The sequence below is a fragment of the Balearica regulorum genome, chromosome 22 (genome assembly GCF_011004875.1).
Source record: "Balearica regulorum gibbericeps isolate bBalReg1 chromosome 22, bBalReg1.pri, whole genome shotgun sequence".
NCBI lineage: Eukaryota > Metazoa > Chordata > Aves > Gruiformes > Gruidae > Balearica > Balearica regulorum.
In genome coordinates this window covers 7,585,455-7,603,160 of record NC_046205.1, presented here as the reverse complement: position 1 = coordinate 7,603,160, position 17,706 = coordinate 7,585,455, and the positions used below count along the sequence as shown (strand labels likewise).

Genomic DNA, 17,706 nt, shown 5'->3' with positions numbered 1-17,706 from the left:
TATTTTTGCATTTTTTTTTTTAAAATCTCAGTACTTTAGAACTGGAATAGAATATATGCTAAAAGGTTGTAAAAGGAGATTCATTCTGAAGTTGTGTTTTGGGGTCTGTGAGGGTTTTTGTATTAATTTGGGAAAAAAACAAACAGCTGAACCTTTAAGATAAGGACAAGTGTCATTTTTTGGGATAGTAAATACAGAATTTTACATAATTTAATGGAAAACAAAAAAATGGGATATGATGTGAAGGAGGAAAACTAATCAAGTATCACACAAGTCATAGGTTTATGTGGCAGGTAGAATTCTGTAAGAAATACCTAAAAAGGGGGAAAAGAGAAATGTTTTTTAATTCAGTCTTTCAGCCTTTGAAAGGATGGCAAGGGAGTTGCCAGAAAATAAGGATAGTTAAAGGTGAGACACTAAACAGAGGATGAGGAATCTATGTCTTCATTCTTGACCGTGACTTGTGAACAAAATGATAAACACAAGCCAAGCGAAAAGAGGCAGGCTTTCAGTGACAAAGGACAGAGGAGAGAAAAGGACAAAGACACCACGATTGAACAGAAAGCAGAGGTATAAAAAGGAATGTCTCTTGAAGTGGACATCCCTGCAATGTTAGTCAGATGAAATGGGGAATGGAAAAGCAAGTGACAAGAGAATGATGTATTGAAAACCCATGAATAATCAAAACATGCGTTAAGAAGTAGTATCTAAGAGCATTCAAAGCAACATGAAGAAGATGAAAGCACAAGGAAAAATAAAAAGGCAAAAAACAATTTGAGAAGAATCATAGAACTGTTGGTCCTAGGGGAGCTGTGAATGTCTCTAGTCCCACCTCCCACAGGAAGAAGGCCAGCACCAAGATCAGATCAGCCATGGCTTTGTCTAGCCAAGGCTTGAACACTTGTAAGGACGACCATCTCTGAGGCTGATTTCTGAACAGCGTGTCCCAATGCTGCACTACAACTTAAACCTCTCAGACTGTGATTTGGATGTACAGAGGCAGGACAGAAACAATCTGAATGGATCAATAGTAGCAGAATTCAGTACAGTTTTATACAGCTGTCTCTAGCATTTAAAGATAAAATCGGGTGTCCTACTTGTGACTTGGCAAAGTTCAGAAAACAACATATTCAAATCAGTTATTGGCAGGTCAATTAAGTTCTGTGGGAACAACCCTATATGGTCTTTGCTTTCCTCCTTCAGAAGAAGGAAAATGTTACTTCTGCTAATGAGCGGTACGTGATCCTAACAGGAGTATGAAGACGACACTCATCAGAGGCAATGCAAGGAGATGAAAACAAAAAGGATTACTTTCATTTAGAGAAAAGCAAAATATATGACTGACTATGTAAAATGAAGGACATAGAAAATATAAGGCACTTACTTAACATTTATCTTGTCTTGCAATACAAAAATAAGGGAACAACTGAAATTACGGCAACAAATGTAAAAATGGTAACTGTTTTAAAATACAAAATGTAATTGACCTGTGGGAATTGCAGTCTTGAGCTAAAACTCCAAGCTTAATAAGATACTTTAAAAATTACTACAGATATCTAGTTATGCTACTGAGAATAACATATAAAAATGGCAAAACCCTTTGTTTGCCAGGCAAATCAACAGTTAATCTGCCTATATTTAAAAAGTAAATGTCTTAATATGGATAGATTGTTCCATTTGCCCATTATAGCCACTTCATATCTTTTTCTGAAGCATCTGGTCCTCAGTATTTTTAGATTTACGATACCTAATTAGATTGAGTATTGATCCAAAAATCCCTTTGCTTCTAAAAATACCCCCAAGCATACCAAAATACTTAATAGTCTCACCTTTACCATTGGCAGTTAAGATTCCAGGCCTAGAGTGACACTTTATTTTCCCCTCCCCTTAATTCATCCCCAAACACACACAGAGACTAATCCCAGCCACTTTGTCTTCTGGGACAGCAGGCACTGATACCTAGAATTTATTGCGCGTTTCAGCAAGCATTTTCTCTTGAAATTTGACCAAAGTCATTCCATATTCTTTTATATATTTCTTTGTTCTAGATTTGATTTAGTTAAGGTTGCTCAGGAATATTTCTTAGCCATTTAATAATATGCATTTTAGGAGTAATAAGCTCCAAGAAATTAACCAGCTGTTTCATATCAAGTCCATTTTGTGGACTGCTGACCAAAGTGTAACATAAAATCGAGGCAATTTTAAGTCTTGCTTGGAAAAGATGTTTTCATATGGGTCATCAGAAAGTTTTGTAAGTTCTCCCCTTCTGCCCCCCTCCCCAAGTCTAAACCAATGGAAGATAATTTTTGTAGGAGCAATAAAATACCAGTTCTTGTCTCCTTAGAATATAGAAGCAGGCTGCCTCTTGTCAGCCCTGCGCGTTTGAGGGGAAGGGTGCTTAATGCCTACACTGTGAACTTAGTAGGAAGCGCTCGAGCTTTCATTTAAGAGACTTGTAGGCTGGCCATCTGCACCCTGGAATAAAAATGCCGCACACTCTGGTAATGATGATACTAGTAAGGCTATACAGTTTTTACACAAATAAAAATAAAATAGTGACTTTTTAGCTGTCCCTGGGAAAGAGATTATATACTATATATATGGGATTGTTCTGTAATTAATCCCGGGTTTCAGCCAAACATGCTTACAAAGTTGTAAAAAAAGGAAAAAAAAAAGTTTTCTAAGCCTATACCCATTGAGTTCAATGATCACAGGATGAAGACTGTATTAATACTCAGGACTGTCCATGAAAATACAGAGTAAAAGCACCTCCGGAGCATACTTCTGCTCCTCTCCTGTTCACAGTCCTGGTTAAGATAAACTCACTAAGTAATAAAAAATGGCTTATTTTGCTATAGAAGTAAACTTTCTTCATCTCATCTCTTGTAGTCTAATTGTTGGTAAAATTACACAAATATGATATCTAGAACTTCCAGTAGATCTTGTTCTCATTGGCATACAGTACAGACTGAAAAAGCTTAAAGTATGTTCTCTTGGTGACCAAATGACTTTGGAAGTATATAAATTGATGCTTCCATCTTAACTCATCAGTTTAAATTGAGTACAGGTCAATACAAACAAGAGTAGTCAATGGTTTCAGATGGAAAATCTCATCAGTTGCATTTCTAATGATATCGTATATATACTGTACAAATTGTTCTGCCACTGCTATCGGCAAACAAAACGGGGGACAAAGAGAGAGAAAACAACAGCTAAAGTAACCTTGTAAGGATTGTTCCCTTCACGTTGGCAGGTAGAAGCTGACACTGCCATTGGCAATGCTGCAGATGCAGGGCTACCACTCACATCAGTCTGGCACTTTGGAGAGGTTTTAAAAAAAAAAAAAAAAAAAAAAAAAAAAAAAGTGTATTTTAGTAGTGCTTATTAAAGCATAGCCCACTCTGAGTTCCCAGTTTTCATAAAGAATAAAACATCTACTGGCATCAATTAATGATCCATATTTGTAATTATTTTATATCTGATGTGTTGACTAGGACTAGGATTCATGTGTTTATTTTCTTGTAAAGAAATAGGTCTTGAACGCATGATCTGCTAAAGATTCTCCTTTTTCTAATAAATTTTACAAGAAAGTGCTTTTCCAGATGAATGTGCTAAAACATTTTTATATGCTTTTTCTTAAATAGCTGCCTTTTGTCCTTATCTTAATACAAAGACTTCATGAAATTTTGTGGAAGATTATCTTCATTTCTGAGTACTGAAGAGAGGTTTTCCTTATATTCTGGTGTTTGGGCTGTTTATACTTTGTTTATCGCCAGATGATATTAACATATAAACCCCACATCTCTGCAAGTTTAAAAATTGGGCAACTTACAGTGCTGTGTGACTTTTTTTTTTTAAAGTATTGACACCTCACTCCCATGAAAGAGGTTTTGAGAAGTGACCCATTGTCTACTATAAAAAGTTATCCATGTAGTACTTCAGTTTCCTTGTTCATCCATTATTTAAGGATGGATTATTTCTAATGAAGCAAAGTATGGGTATTCTGATAACAAAACTCAGCATGAACTCAATGGCACGTCCATAAATACATGCAAGTCTGGACCTGTTCAAGAGAAACCAAGACGTCTCTGTACGATTAACAACAGGCTGGTGGAGGGCTTATGGTCAAGACAGTACATTCTCCTCCTTACATGGAATTCCTAATTCTTCTCTTGCAACTACCTAATATTTGGTTTTACTTCCTTTTCATCTGCTTCGTCCTCACTGTCATCAACTTGCTGAATGACCAGGTCGGTTGACCCATCCTCCACAATCTCCACATCAGATCTGTTGTCTTCCCCATAGTGCCACCTGGAATCCTTATCCCCATCTTGTGGAAATTCAAGGGGTGCTTCAGCCTCCAAGTCAATGCGAATACTGTCTATGCCAGCTTCAGCCAAACACTCATTACAGAGTCTGTAACGTCTTGTCCCCTCTTGGACCACTTGTCCTGTTAGCTCAGTCACGTGGCGTTTGCACTTTCTGCAGATAGGCTTACAAGCCTGATGAATCTGGGGAAATCAAAATGAATAAATTTGATAACGTATCCACAAAGAAGTGGGTTTTTTAAGATGACAAAAAAGGGCTGGAGTAGCCTCAAATGGTACTGTTAACTCATTTGAAGAGACAGTCATCAAATGTTCAGAATGAAACAAACAGTCACAGGTGCTGTAATTGCCCACTTAAGCTCTATTACAGAACTTGCATAGAGCAGTACCTTTGCAAGCCACCAATTAACAAAGAAATTCATCCCCTTTCATACAAATTATGCTTCAAATTGACTTCAACAAAACCAGATTAATTTTCTATTACCTCTTCTTTACAGCAGTCAATATATCAACCAGATACACTTGTACTGTGTTTAATTATACTGAGACAGATTTACACATTAAACAAATCATGCAGTTACTAAAAATACATACTGTTCGAAAATGGCTACTTAGGTGATCTAGCCTGCTAAATCTTTTCCCACATGCCTCACAAGGGTAAGGGCGCTCTCCTGTATGACAGCGAAGGTGACGCTTTAGGTCCGCTTTTCTTTTCACCACATGAGTGCAGAACGGGCACTTGAATCTCATCCTGGGCAGATCATCTGTTAGAAATTAATGCGATTAAAAAAAATTAAGTCATAATATGTCTAGTCATGTAATGCTCTAGGAAAACATTTTCTATGCTCAGAATAGTAAATCGCTTTTATTAGAAAAAATACTATCATAGATCTTTTCAAGCACAAAGATCTTGTGTTTTCCTGTAAATTACACAGGAGTGCAACAAAGGAAGAGGAGTGGACCGTTAGCTATGTTAAAATGAATTTTAAAATATCCCAAAAGATCATGACTTAAATTTGTGAGATGAAGCTGTAGAGACACTAAAGATTATGTATTTTGAAAGGGTAGTTTTAATAAACCAGGTACTTCAATCATTCTCAATTATAAAAAATAAGAGTTAAACTTTCCAAACTTACATTTCTGGACAACACAGATGTCTTTTTGGCAATTGTACACTCGTTCAGTAAAGCCCATTTTCTCACCGAACAATTAACAGACGATGGTGCACCTACAGCATTAAACTCTTACCTTCAGCCCAGCTTCCCATGACACCCAGAATTGAGGGCATGCTCGCGTACGGCTCATCTGCTTTTGAAGACTTCGATTTACTGGAAGAACGGGGCGATTCATGTTCCTGCTGTGACACAGCCAAGCCCCTCGGTATCACGTCAGACCCTTGGCCGTACTGGTATCCCACATGAGGGGATTCAACTTCTGTTTCAATCTGAACTTGCTCCTCAGACTGAGCAATATGGCCAGCAGGCTCGGCCGCCCTGTCCTCCAGTTTGCTTGATTTATAGTGAGGAATGTCAGGAGGTTGCTGCAGTCCCAGGTGCCGGGATTTCTTTATGGAATCCTGCCTTTGCTCGTGTTTGGACAGCTGTTGCTGGGCATTTCTTTGAGAAGTCGGATAGTAGCTGAAATTACTCCAAGTGTTTCCACCCATCATACATGTCCCTTGATCTGGACTTAAGTGTGAATGCGGGGGGCTGCTTTCTGCCCTCCAGCCTGTGCTGTACAAGCAGGATCGGTCCACACCGTTTGAATTTACATCTTTGTCTGACAGACTGAAGTAACGATCTTTCTCCTTTTCACTGATGTCCAGCGATGACTTAATGAACGTTTTACACACACTGATAACATCCGTCATCTGCAGATAGCTAGCAGCCGACATGACTTCAATGACATTCTGACCAGTGAGAGACAGTTTGCCTGAATACACAAAATCTAGAATAACTGTAAATGTGTCAGGAGAAAATGCCTGGAAAGTAGCTGTCGTCGGCTGAGTCGTCTCCTTCGAGCTCTGCGAAAGGAGCATTTTGAAATAGCCGCTGCTGGCAAACAGCACATTGCGATGTGCTTTAAAGACCTTTCCCTCAACCAGGATATTGCAGTCACAGAACAAGTCTTGCCTGCGCTGCTCATTTAGTTGCTGCAAGAGGTGAAACTGGTGAGAAGAAATCTCCATTCCAGAAAAGATGAAATGAAGCGTCGTTCTAAAAAATAAAGAAAATAATTGCAGGGTCTTGACTTCAGCGTTGTACAACTCAACTAAGGATGTCAGATATCTTTATAATCTTATTTAAATCCATAAATCTATTTAAATTACAGTACACACAACCGTGCATTCTTTTTCCAAGTAGAAAAGAGCGATGAAGAAGCCAAACCAGTACCCGTTATTTGGCAGAGACATGTGCGCTACAGCAAGGGGCATCTCCTTCCTAAGGATGCGGGATAGGGTGTGCGCAACCCGCTGGCAGCTGCACCGCCTTCAGACATTCTCCAATGAGATGAGGAGCCCTCCAGCAGCTGCAGTTGAGGACCGTGTCCATGAGCCAACGTGACCGCATCGCCCCGGTCCGGCCGGGCTCAAACCGTCGCCGCCGAAGGGACCAGAAATGGAAAGGCGGCAGAGCCCCGGCGGCCGCAGCCCTCCCGGCCCGGGCTCCCCCGGCATTGGCGGAGGCCGCCGTCACTCACCCGCACGCCCGTCCGAATTGGTCGCTCGGCCATGGGGAGCCCGGGACGCCCGACGGCGCCGGACCCGCCCGCCAAAGCGCGGAGGCGCCTCCTGGCTTCGCGGGCTGCCGCCCCCGCTCCCGCCGCGGGGACCGCGGCACCAGCGCCCGCCAGCGCGCCGGGCGGCTGCGAGCTCCCCTCCGCCGGGCCGGGCCGGGCCGAGCCGAGCCGAGCCGAGCCGGACCGGGCGCGCAGCCCGCTGCCGCCCGCGTTAGCGGAGCCCCGGCTGCCGCTCTGCCGGCTCCGCGGGAGCTCCCCGCCACGCTGCTGCTGCCGCCGCCCGGTGCCGGGCGCCCGGCGTGGCCCGAGCCGCTCCCGCCCCGGCTGCCCGCAGCCTCCCCGCGCTGGCAGCGCCCCAGCCGCCCCCTTGCGCGGCCCCTCTCGCCGCGCACCCGCCGCCCGCTCCTACTCCCGCGCAGCCCTTTGTTGCCGCGCCTGGCTCCTTACAGCCGCGCCCGGGGCTGCAAATGGCGCCCGCGTAGGACGCTGTGCAGCCCGAGGAACGATCGGTTCCAAGGGGCAGCTGCCAGCGGGCCGTCGCACACGGACCCCGGCGCCCTCGGAGACTGCGGAGCCCGGGGCCGTCGCTCGGTGCCTCTCGCAGCACGGCTCGCTCCGGGGCCGTTTCCGCCCCCAAATCCCAACGCCCTGTCTGGCCTGCCGGCGTGCTAGAGCCGCCACTCACCGGCTGGGTCCTGCGGGCTGCTGCCGCCGAGCCGAGGGGAGCGGGCGGTGGATGCGAGGTCCCCGGCCCCGCGTCGGGGCTCGCGGTGGCTGAAGGCGACGCGCTGGTCCCGCAGCCCCGAGCCCTGGAAGCCCGAACGTGAGAGAAACAAAAGGTATTTGCTGACGTGGGCGTTGGACAGAGACGCCCGAGGGCTGGGGACACAATTAAAGGGGCAACGCACCGATTGCCGGCGCAGCCCAGCGGCTTCCTCTGCCTGCTCGCCTTGCAGCCGGGGCTGCTCGTCTCTTCCCACACCCACATGCTGTCCGGGAGGGGATGTGATGCCCTAGATGCTTCCTTCTCACACCTTTATGTATAGCATATTTGATGACCCAAATCCTTCTTGAATGCACTTGCAGCTTCCTCAAAAGAAGATGTAACATTTATTTTCTTTTCCTGTTCATATCTGTTATCTTCTGAAAAAAACCATGTCTGAAATCCTAGTACCTGAACCTCTCACCTTCTCTCTCACTCTGAGTTTGGTATCTTTCTCCTTCCTCTTCTTGCCACCAGGGTCTTTCCTGTGTTCTTGACACCCTGGTTATTTCTCATAAATACTTGTTTTCCCATGGAAGCTGTTCTGCCATAGCCATGTCCTTTGTGTCCTTGTTAGCCTTCCCTCCCATAAACTGAAGACATTCCATCTTGAAACAATTTATGTTCCTTTCCCCACTGTAGCAAAATGGGAAAGAGATCTAAAGACACTTTCCTCTGATAGTTAGAAACATTTTACCAGTATACCATATACATTTATTCATATTCAATTTACACCCATTTATATCATAACAATATTTTTCACTAGCTTAACTTCTTTTTAATAAACATCCATAGTTTTCATCCATCTCCTTTCAAATGCAGGCCACACTTAAAATCTTTCATGAGACCCATTTTGCTTGCGTAAGACTCCACTCTGTACCTGGGCAGCTTAAATTAATCATTCTTGGCCATGAAAGTGATTGGAATTTACACAGTATTTTGCATGAATCTTTTCAGTCCGATGGACAATGGTGTTAATTTTCAACTGAAAACATTTCAGTGTTCTGTACCTACAACTGACCAGCCCTTTCCAGCCATGTCACATTGCCGGTCCATAATCATCCTCTGATCAGTGTCACCTGCAAATTTAATGTAATTTATCTTGCTTTTACATCAAATCCTAAAGAATGTATGAGCAGAACTGGTGCCAAACTCAGCCCAGAGCACCATTAGCATCTTTGTCCTTGTCGTTCCCCTTTCAGGGTAATGTACCACAACCCTAGCACCCAGCTTCTCGCAGCTCTTACCGTTAATTAATAGTGCTCACCTGCCTGTTGAATACTGTATCCAGCCCCAGAGTCACTCCTTTCAAAGAGCAAACCTATAATGCTTCAGAGAGGGAAAAGAGAAATGATAAAAGTCTGGCACAGCTTTGTACAAATGTCTGTAGAGTCAGAGATGTCCAAACTAGGAAAAAAAATAAAGCAGGTGAGATAAATGGAAATCTGTAAAATCATGAGAGGATCAATAGGGACTGATTGGTCACTGCTTATTGCAGCACAAGAGGAAGGCGATAGCAAATGAAGCTAGCAGGTGGCAGAGCAAACACAAGGATGTGGTTCTGTGCATAATGTGAGTTAGGCTCTGGAACTGCTTGCCATAGGCTGTTGTGGATGTGAAATGTTTGTGACTCTTACAGGGCTATACCAGACGTGGTCATGAGAGAGACTTCAGAGCTGCACGTAGAAATGCCCTGTGCCTTCAGAAGTCCCCAAGTCACAAACTGTAGGAGACTGGAAGAGTATTCAGGTAAAAATACTGCTTGTGGTGTGCTTCCATAGAGCAACTGATTTTGACTCAAAAGTGTCAAGCTGGGAAATTTCATAGAATTTAGTCTACTGCCAATTAACATAAACTTTCAATTACTAATTCTGGTATTGAGAAATAAGGAAGACAAACAATTAAACAATCACTTAGATTGTTTAATATAAACCAGAAAATTTATTTGCAGTGTCAGGTTTTAATACTACTTGAATTAATTCCTCTAAAGTTTGATTTCGCCTGTCAATTCAACTAAATAGCACCCATATTTATAATATTTTATAATATAAAAATATTCTACATATTTTTTTCAGATCTGTGCCCTAATTATTTCATCTGCTGAAAACTTCCTTTTGAAAAGAATTATTTGTAGATATTTGGTCTGTTTGACTTTTAGCTGACTTTTCAGGTAATTGGTACTTTCACTCATATACCAGAGAGTGCGGCGCTTGGTAGTTTGTATCAATAGTAATAGGATCTCAAGGGTTCTCCATCTGCTAGGAACAGGTAATAGAATTTTAAAAGTAGGGAAAAAAATGCAGTGGTATCTCGAGTAGCTTAATTAGAATTTTTAAAGATGTTGCAAGTGCTTTACTTAGAATACTTCAGAAACCTTGCCCAGGAATCTGCTCGCTAGGAACGGCCATGGAACAGACTTTGGTTTTCTCATACAGAGGGACTGATTTTGTCCTGCACAATAATACATCACAAACAATCCACTGAGTCTAGAAATGTATTTATTTTGTCATTTCTAAATTTCAGAGTTACTGTTTCTAGCCAAGAAAGTTCCACTTAAGTTGAGATATTGTTTGGAGAGTTTATCCAATGGGAATAAACTTGGCAACTATGTGGAGGAGGTGCTTCTCACAGCATCAGCAGGAGCAGTGTTACAAAGCAAGACTAATAGTCTGCTTTTCAGAGAATAATTTACAAATTACTTTATAAAATGATATTGTTAGTGCTGATACAAAAATTAACATAGATTTTGCATTGTCTTATTAAAAGATTAAAAGTTTAAGTTAAAAGATTTCAGTTTTCCTTAAAATAAATGTTGCTGGAAAATCAGAGACTTCAGTTATGGTATATTTTCTGAATTTAAATATATAGTGAAATTTCTTGCCAAAGAAAACTCAAGAGCATATACTAGAACAACCACAGTACCATAGTTCAAAGACTGACATGCATTGATTCACAAGATTAATTTGTTGGAGTTGCAATGGATTTTTCCTAAATGTGCAAGTAAAGTAATATGCATTTAGCAAGGGTTTGGGGTTTTTTTATTTATTTTAAAAATATAAGTAAAATTGCATATAACCTTGGGCTAAAGCAATGCAATTTCTTTCCTTTTTCTACCATTGAAGAAATAGCTGCAATTCTTTTCCACTAGATCAGAAATGTACCATTCTTGGGGAATTAATTAGTTGCCTTTTTTTTTTTCCCCACTGGATCTAAAAATGCATTTAGTGAGAAAATGTGAACAGCAGGAATTTTAATCCATGCTCTTGCAAAAATTGTTGCTTTTAAAATAGTGTTATACCTCTTAAAGGAAAAGTAATTTTCTGAGAATATTTTGTTTGTTTAAAAGCTTTGGAGAAAATGTGTGTGACATAAAAATATATATTTTTTTAGTAGTTCATAGGTGAGTTGCTAATTGTTCCATGTCAGGAAACCTGCCAGGGTTGCAGGACCTAATGCCCTGAGGAATACGAAGTATGCGAGATAAGACCATATCCCTGTCATAATGAAAGAGCTTTTCAAGTTATGCAGAAGCGGCCTGGAGATAGGGGAATAAGCAAGACACCAGAAATGAATTAAGAATGAGATTACAATTTTCAATTAATCCATTGCCAGCTTATGTTTGGCTTTAGTTCATTTGCCTCAGCATCATCTTTACTGACATCAGTTGTCCCCGTGACAAAGCCAGTAGACTCACCCACGATTTCTGTAATTCAGTTGTCTTCGCGAAGATCCTGAGCTGCATCCTTGTTGTCTTCTAGTACAAATACAAATGTTTGTTCAACCTCCAGGTCACCAGGAGACCACTTCATTTTTCAAAATGAAAAGGAAACCATAACACACTGTCCTTAAAATTTTGAGTACAGGGAGGAATCTTCCATCTGCCACTACCCCTCACAGTAGCTGAGCTGGCCATCGTCTGAACAGAATTTACAGCTTGGGAAAAGTCTGGGATTCCATGGCAGTGTTAACAGAGGCTGCACATGCATCTCAGCAGAACTTGGCAGTAGCTTCCTCTATGCTAGGAACCCAAAATCCTAATCCTGTACCAATAGAATTAAATTAAATACTTGTTAGATTTATTCTTATCTTCAACCCAGCCCCCCTCAACCCCTAAAATTCTATTTGCAGACAGCTCATCTATGTTGATGACTTAGACCTTGATCTAAACAATTCATTCTCCCCAAATCGTTAGCAAGCTCCCTGACAACTCTCCTCTCCCTCAATTGCACTGCACTCCCGCTTTCCTTCTCCCACAGTGAGAGTCCTTTTCACCGAGGATGGTTAACAACCCAGTTGTTATCCTCAGAGCACCCACTGGCTTCAGTGCCCCACATCTTTCATGGAAAAAATGTATACTTACTGTGAGATTAGTATTTATTTAATGTTTTCTGTTTTTTAACTTTAAAAGAACCAGACTACATACAACAATATAAACATATACAGAACACACACAAATCAACATACAATAAAGACAAATTCAGTAATGCACCACTGTAGAAAAAACATTACGAAAAGCACTTAAAGATTTGATCCCCACTCCTTACAAAGGGTAAATTGCCTGTATGGTGGTGATGCACATTAATTCTCAACTTTGGTTCAATTTGATTTTTCTCTCTTCTACCCTGACACAAATGCTCAGACATCTCAATATCAGGACAGGTCCCCTTGCAGATCTGGCAGCTTGTGGTAAAACATCAGTGCAACTTCTCTATTTGTGATCGGCGGAAAAAGTCCAGTTATTCAATCTGGAAGGGTCTGCTGGGTTCACACTGCCACCCAGATTGTACTCAGAATTGTCTGAATGCTGCCAAGCTATCTTTCGTAAAATACTGTAAAGACCCACGATTCAGAACTTTGCTCAATCTTTTTCCCACATAGAACTATTGATGCCAAATACCCATGGAAGCAGATCACCTGATATCAGTCCCTTCTTTCACTCCCTAGCACCATCTTTCTCATCAAAATAATCTGCTTAACATTGGATACTGTTTCTTCTTTGTTTTGGTGTTTGTTTTGGTTTTTTTTTTTAAAGTACCCTTATTTTGCTTGTACTGGAGCGCTTTTTAAAAAGTCATAATCTCCTATGTTTAAAAGTTCAGTAATCAAAATAAGAGTTAAAACAGTAAAACATGTAAATGATGGACATTCAGAGAAAGTTGGAGTAACTGAATTTCAGATACATCAGATTCAGATGGTACAAATGAAAATGTTATTGTACCAATTGGTGTTTTTGGACAATTTACTTTTGATTGAACTACACCACTGATCTGTCTGGAGATACTGCGTTAACTGGCAACATTCACACACTGGTTTTCAAAAGTGAAAAAGAAAATCTTCCTCTCCTGCCCCAACAAATACACAGCATCTTGTTTAATAACACAGTGCTGTTACTGTACTGGCTTTCACTTGCACAGATCCTGGAACAGCCTTGGAGATTTACGAAGATCCTTGAATCTACCCATAAATCCATCTGCATGATGGTATCTAAAATAAACAGGTTCTAAAATCAGGGCTTCTTCCCAAAGTGTTAACTCCTGTTTAGTTTAGTGAGCGTTTTAGTTTTCAGTTTCCTACAGGAGGAGAGAAGAATCCTCCAAGTCTCCAAAGACTGAGGTATTCAAAAATTTTTCTGCTCTAGAAATAGCTGTTATAGCTACCGATAGCTATTATTTACCAACAAAAGATGTCTGACTTGTATTAGAAACACAAACAACTACAAGAAAACAATTTTAAAGCAAGCTTCCTGCGTTTGAGTATTACACACTGGTCTGGGTCAGAGCTCACATACTTTAATTAACAACTAAACAAGACAGAATTTGAAAAATCAGGTGCACAGTCATTGGCTCTAAAATTAAATTTGTATTCACATAATTCCCCTCCAACCCAAAAAGAAGCCAGAAGCTAAAAATTAAAATAAGCTTCGCCACTGAAGAACTTCAAGAATTTCTAAGAGCTGATTTGACTTCTAATTCTGAAAAACTGTCAATGTATGCTTAAGTTTTACCCTTATAACTATTCTCATGGTCAATGGGACCGATCATGTGTGCCTAAGCCTTCATAGGACTTAGCTGCTTATGGTAAAAGCGTGTAAGAAGTAGAGACTCCTGTATATTGTCTGTTAAAATATTTTGTATCATCTCACTTGCCAGTACAAAGTTTAAAGCCTAGCACATTGCCTTTGGGTATTTGGGGATGGCATTTAAAATTGCTGTGTATAGCACGCTGTTTTGAGAGGTAGGGGTTTTTTGGGGGGGAGAGGGGTGGTGGTTGTTTTGATTTTTGGCTGGTGGTGGTGTGGGGTTTTTTCTGTTTAATTTACTTGTATCCAGACATCTGCCTATAACCATTTAATAAAAACAAAAAAAAAAGTTGATATATGCACTGGTCATGTTTTACTGAAGTGCTCCGCTGACCTACATGGCAGAGATGATGACATCTTGTAACTCCAGACCTAAAAGCAGCTTGTGTGGGCATGCACACCACACGTACGTGTATAAATGGAGCCGCTGGCAAGGTTTTAACAACTTTGTGCCCTTTATATTCTCATACATGTCACTAATATTTCTAGATATGTAGAGAATCTGAATTTCAAACAATCCAACAAAAGGCAAAACCCAGACTGTCTTCAGTTGTTTGGTTGACATGTTAACAGCGGCCTTGAAGAGAAGAAATGCAATTTTTACATGCACATTAAAGGGCACTGTCAACTTAAGTTGGATCCAAAAATCTTTAATACTAAAAAAAAAGTTTTAATGATTTAAAAAACAATAATAAAGAAGTTTAGAAATACAAATAATTCCCAGGCACTTTTGAAACAAAAATGTATAAACCTAAAGATGCATAAAATAAAATAAAATAAAATAAAAGTGAACAGATTTCACTGTTCAAATGAAAACAGTGAAAATAAAGAAGGTGTTATTAAATTTTTCATTGAGTCAGAATATTCTAAATCAACAGATAAATACTGGTTTTAAATATCATAGTCTGTAAAAGCAGGTTTAAAGAAGTCTGTTTGTGAAGTATCCAATATAATTCAAAATTATTTAGAAAGAGTATTTGGGAGTCTGCTCCCCCCACCCGCATGCATTTTATTGTCGGCATTTGACAGCATTTTCTTGCAGCTAGGATCAGAAACTGCTTCCCAGTTGTACGGATTTTTCTCACCCAGCATGAAAAATGAAAAGCTTTAAAAAGTTTAAAAAGTTAAGATGATTATAAAAGTACAAAAACTAGTAAGGAAACAAAGTCAGTGTTAATAATATCAAAGATTTTTAAAAAAAAACCCAACCCAGCTGGCTGGGTTTTAAATTGACAGCATCCTTTTAATCCTTTCCTACCAAGAATCTGATTCTTGCTTGCAAAGTGTCTGTCACCTGGAATGGATATATTAATTTTTAATTCCCAGAAATTGAAATGTGAGCCTTAATCTAGACAGTCTCAGGTTTACTCAGTCAACTTTAAAACGGCAAAAAAATCAAAGCAACCCTCTCAGAGAGTTTTATTTTCTAGACAATCAAAAAGCTCCAGAATGCTCCAAGATCCACAAATATAGTTAAGTCACTGCTACAAATAAAGTTCGGTTTATAAGAATTTGTCATTTAAACTAGACTAAAGGACTTCAGTTATGAAACTGCCTTACAAAACATCAGTAAATTAAATAACCACATTTGGAAGATTTACAAGGTCTTGCACCAAGAGGTTAAATGCGCTATGAATACCAGTGCAGCATGTATTCCTTTAGTGAAATACAGTGCAATTATGTGCAAAAGTACGTTAAAACGTATACTCCTAAACAAAGTCAATTACGTAGAGCTAAGACTTTAAGATATGTAGCCTGCATGGCCTTTAAAAAACCTTTGAGAACGAGATCATACTAGAAATAACTTTCCTAAAAACATTATTTTTGTTTCTTCATTAAGCACCATAGGAATATTTTAAAACAGCTACATCATTTTCTCAAAGCTTGTAGAGGCTGGATCTACAACGGAAGATTTCAGGAAAAACATCCAAAAACTAAGTGGAAAGCACAGCAAACAGGTTTACATGAACATCTGGTCACAAGAATGTGGATAAACTACATCCTCTTCTAAATACAAAGGTTGAAGGACTCCACTGAAAACAAAGCAGCACAATATGACATCAACAGGAAACATCGATTTTGGTGGTCACTTTCAACCTGGAACGGGACCGGCGTACCCCCCACCCGCACCCCTTACCCAGTGTTACACAAACCTTAACACAGCTCCATTCTCTATGCACAAGACACACAAGAACAATCTCTAAGACCAAAAAAAAGGTTGAAGAAAAATCGCTGAAGGTCTCTGCAGTCATTCCTGCAGCTCTTACTACACACCGACTTTCGCAAGAGGTTCATTTTCCCCACTCCGAATGTCTTCACAGTTTCAGAGTTCGCTAGCCTGCACCTCAGCACGGCTCAGCCGTATGAGAAGCTAAATCTTCTGGCAGTTTAATTGTGGCGCACTAGCCAGAACCACACTCAGCTGATATTCCATATCTAGTGGCCTCTACCAATATTTACAACGAGGTGGCATCTTCATGCTAGAATGACCAAAAATTGGGATGCCTGGTAACTAAATATCCTTTTGGATTCCTATTTACATTCTTACTCCACAGCCATTAGCAAGTCAGTCTCCTAACAAACACAGATCTAGTGACTCTCTTTCAGGTGTTCTCACACACAAAAGTTCTTCCTTTATCAGATAAGCAGATACAAAAAAAAAAATGCCCTCTGATGTTGGGCATACTCAAGAAAAATAGGGCAGTAGCCCAAAAGACTCGCCCTGGTAGGCTGGAGGTGGCATTTTCAAACTTGCTGGCATGATTTCCAAGGCCACGTTTTGCTCAGATTTTCAAAAGTGCTAAGGACCCAAAACCACAGCAGGATTTTCAAAGGAGCTCAGCTCCAAATCTGGCATCGACATGAGTTGTCTCTTTGATGGTCTTAATCTAGATTACTAAAATAGGGGCAATAAAGCCATGAATTTTTTAAAAGATCTTGTCCCAGCATTGTTTTTCTATGATGATTTGTGTCACTATGATACTGTTCAGCTACCACAAACTCAGATTTACAGATGATCTGGAATAGGGACCACTGAAAGCTTATGCAACTTAAGTTACAGAAAATAAACGTAGCACGTGATGCCAGCATCTTCTTGCGAAGGTGGCACTCGTCAAGATCTTAGACCAGACCATTTCAAAATAAGTCTCTTTACTAGCAATTCATGAAAACAGTGGAAGGTAAAAAGACTTGTTTAAAAAGAAGCTTGTTTCTTCTTTCCTCATCCTACTTGCTCTGGCAATGAGTTCTTAACTGCAGTTGTGATATCGCCTCTCACAAGTAAATTGCGACATCACTATAGGACTACTGTTTCACTGTAGGATGAAGCAGATAGAGAAGCTGAATTGTTTTTTTTCAGTATGTAAAATAAAAGCACAAGGTATGCAATAAAACCCCAACTGGTTAAATCAGAGGGCTCTCTGTTTTTTTAGGTTCCATCTAATGTTTGCCAAGTGTAAAGTCTTTACACTAAAAACTTCCAGAAGCACTGTCTTGTTAAGTGGGAGGAACTGCTCATCCCTTGTCAGCCATGTCCGTCTACAGGCTTCTGATCTAGCACTTACTCCAGCTAGACAGGCTCAAACAATTTGCCTTTTCATGAAACACTTATGAACAACATAGTAAAGAAGCATTAACAGTCTTATTTCACAGTATATTTCAGTTTTGTCTCTTCATTAGGAAACAGTAGGTTACCTATAAGCAAACAGGCTTTCTCTTGGTGGTGCGTTTTCTTCTAAAGCTTCCCAGCTTGGTTTTTTGATAGCTTATATCAACTTGGTACTGGAAAGGTGAAAAAA

General features: G+C 40.4%; 1 protein-coding gene and 1 long non-coding RNA gene across 3 annotated transcripts; one reads left to right on the top strand and one right to left on the bottom strand.

Annotated features, from left to right (window-relative positions):
• Positions 1 to 160: 160 nt before the first annotated feature.
• ZBTB8A (zinc finger and BTB domain containing 8A) lies at positions 161 to 7,888 on the bottom strand. 2 transcript variants are annotated; one of them, XM_075773670.1, is made up of 5 exons: positions 7,753 to 7,885; positions 6,722 to 6,857; positions 5,577 to 6,544; positions 4,923 to 5,092; positions 161 to 4,511 (listed from the first exon to the last, which is right to left on the bottom strand). In XM_075773670.1, exons 2-5 carry the CDS (start codon positions 6,760 to 6,762, stop codon positions 4,179 to 4,181), a joined length of 1,512 nt encoding a protein of 503 aa, XP_075629785.1. In that variant the 5' UTR covers positions 6,763 to 6,857; positions 7,753 to 7,885; the 3' UTR covers positions 161 to 4,178. The 2 variants fall into 2 exon arrangements, with proteins under 2 accessions (XP_075629785.1, XP_075629786.1); XM_075773671.1 differs by lacking the exon at positions 6,722 to 6,857 and having other exon boundaries at positions 7,753 to 7,888.
• On the top strand, positions 7,778 to 15,884 carry LOC142604777 (uncharacterized). The gene is made up of 3 exons (XR_012838612.1): positions 7,778 to 7,906; positions 9,470 to 9,579; positions 15,750 to 15,884. It is a non-coding gene; the product is annotated as an uncharacterized LOC142604777 (long non-coding RNA).
• Positions 15,885 to 17,706: the final 1,822 nt, after the last annotated feature.

What these genes read in the sequence shown, in the direction of transcription:
- ZBTB8A (XM_075773670.1), bottom strand. Translation starts at nt 6,762, where the DNA reads ATGCCCCTTGCTGTAGCGCACATGTCTCTGCCAAATAACGG. An exon ending in ATGTCTCTGCCAAATAACGG is followed by an intron (nt 6,545 to 6,721) that starts GTACTGGTTTGG and finishes TTTATTTTTTAG; the next exon opens with AACGACGCTTCATTTCATCT. An exon ending in CATGGGAAGCTGGGCTGAAG is followed by an intron (nt 5,093 to 5,576) that starts GTAAGAGTTTAA and finishes AATTTCTAACAG; the next exon opens with ATGATCTGCCCAGGATGAGA.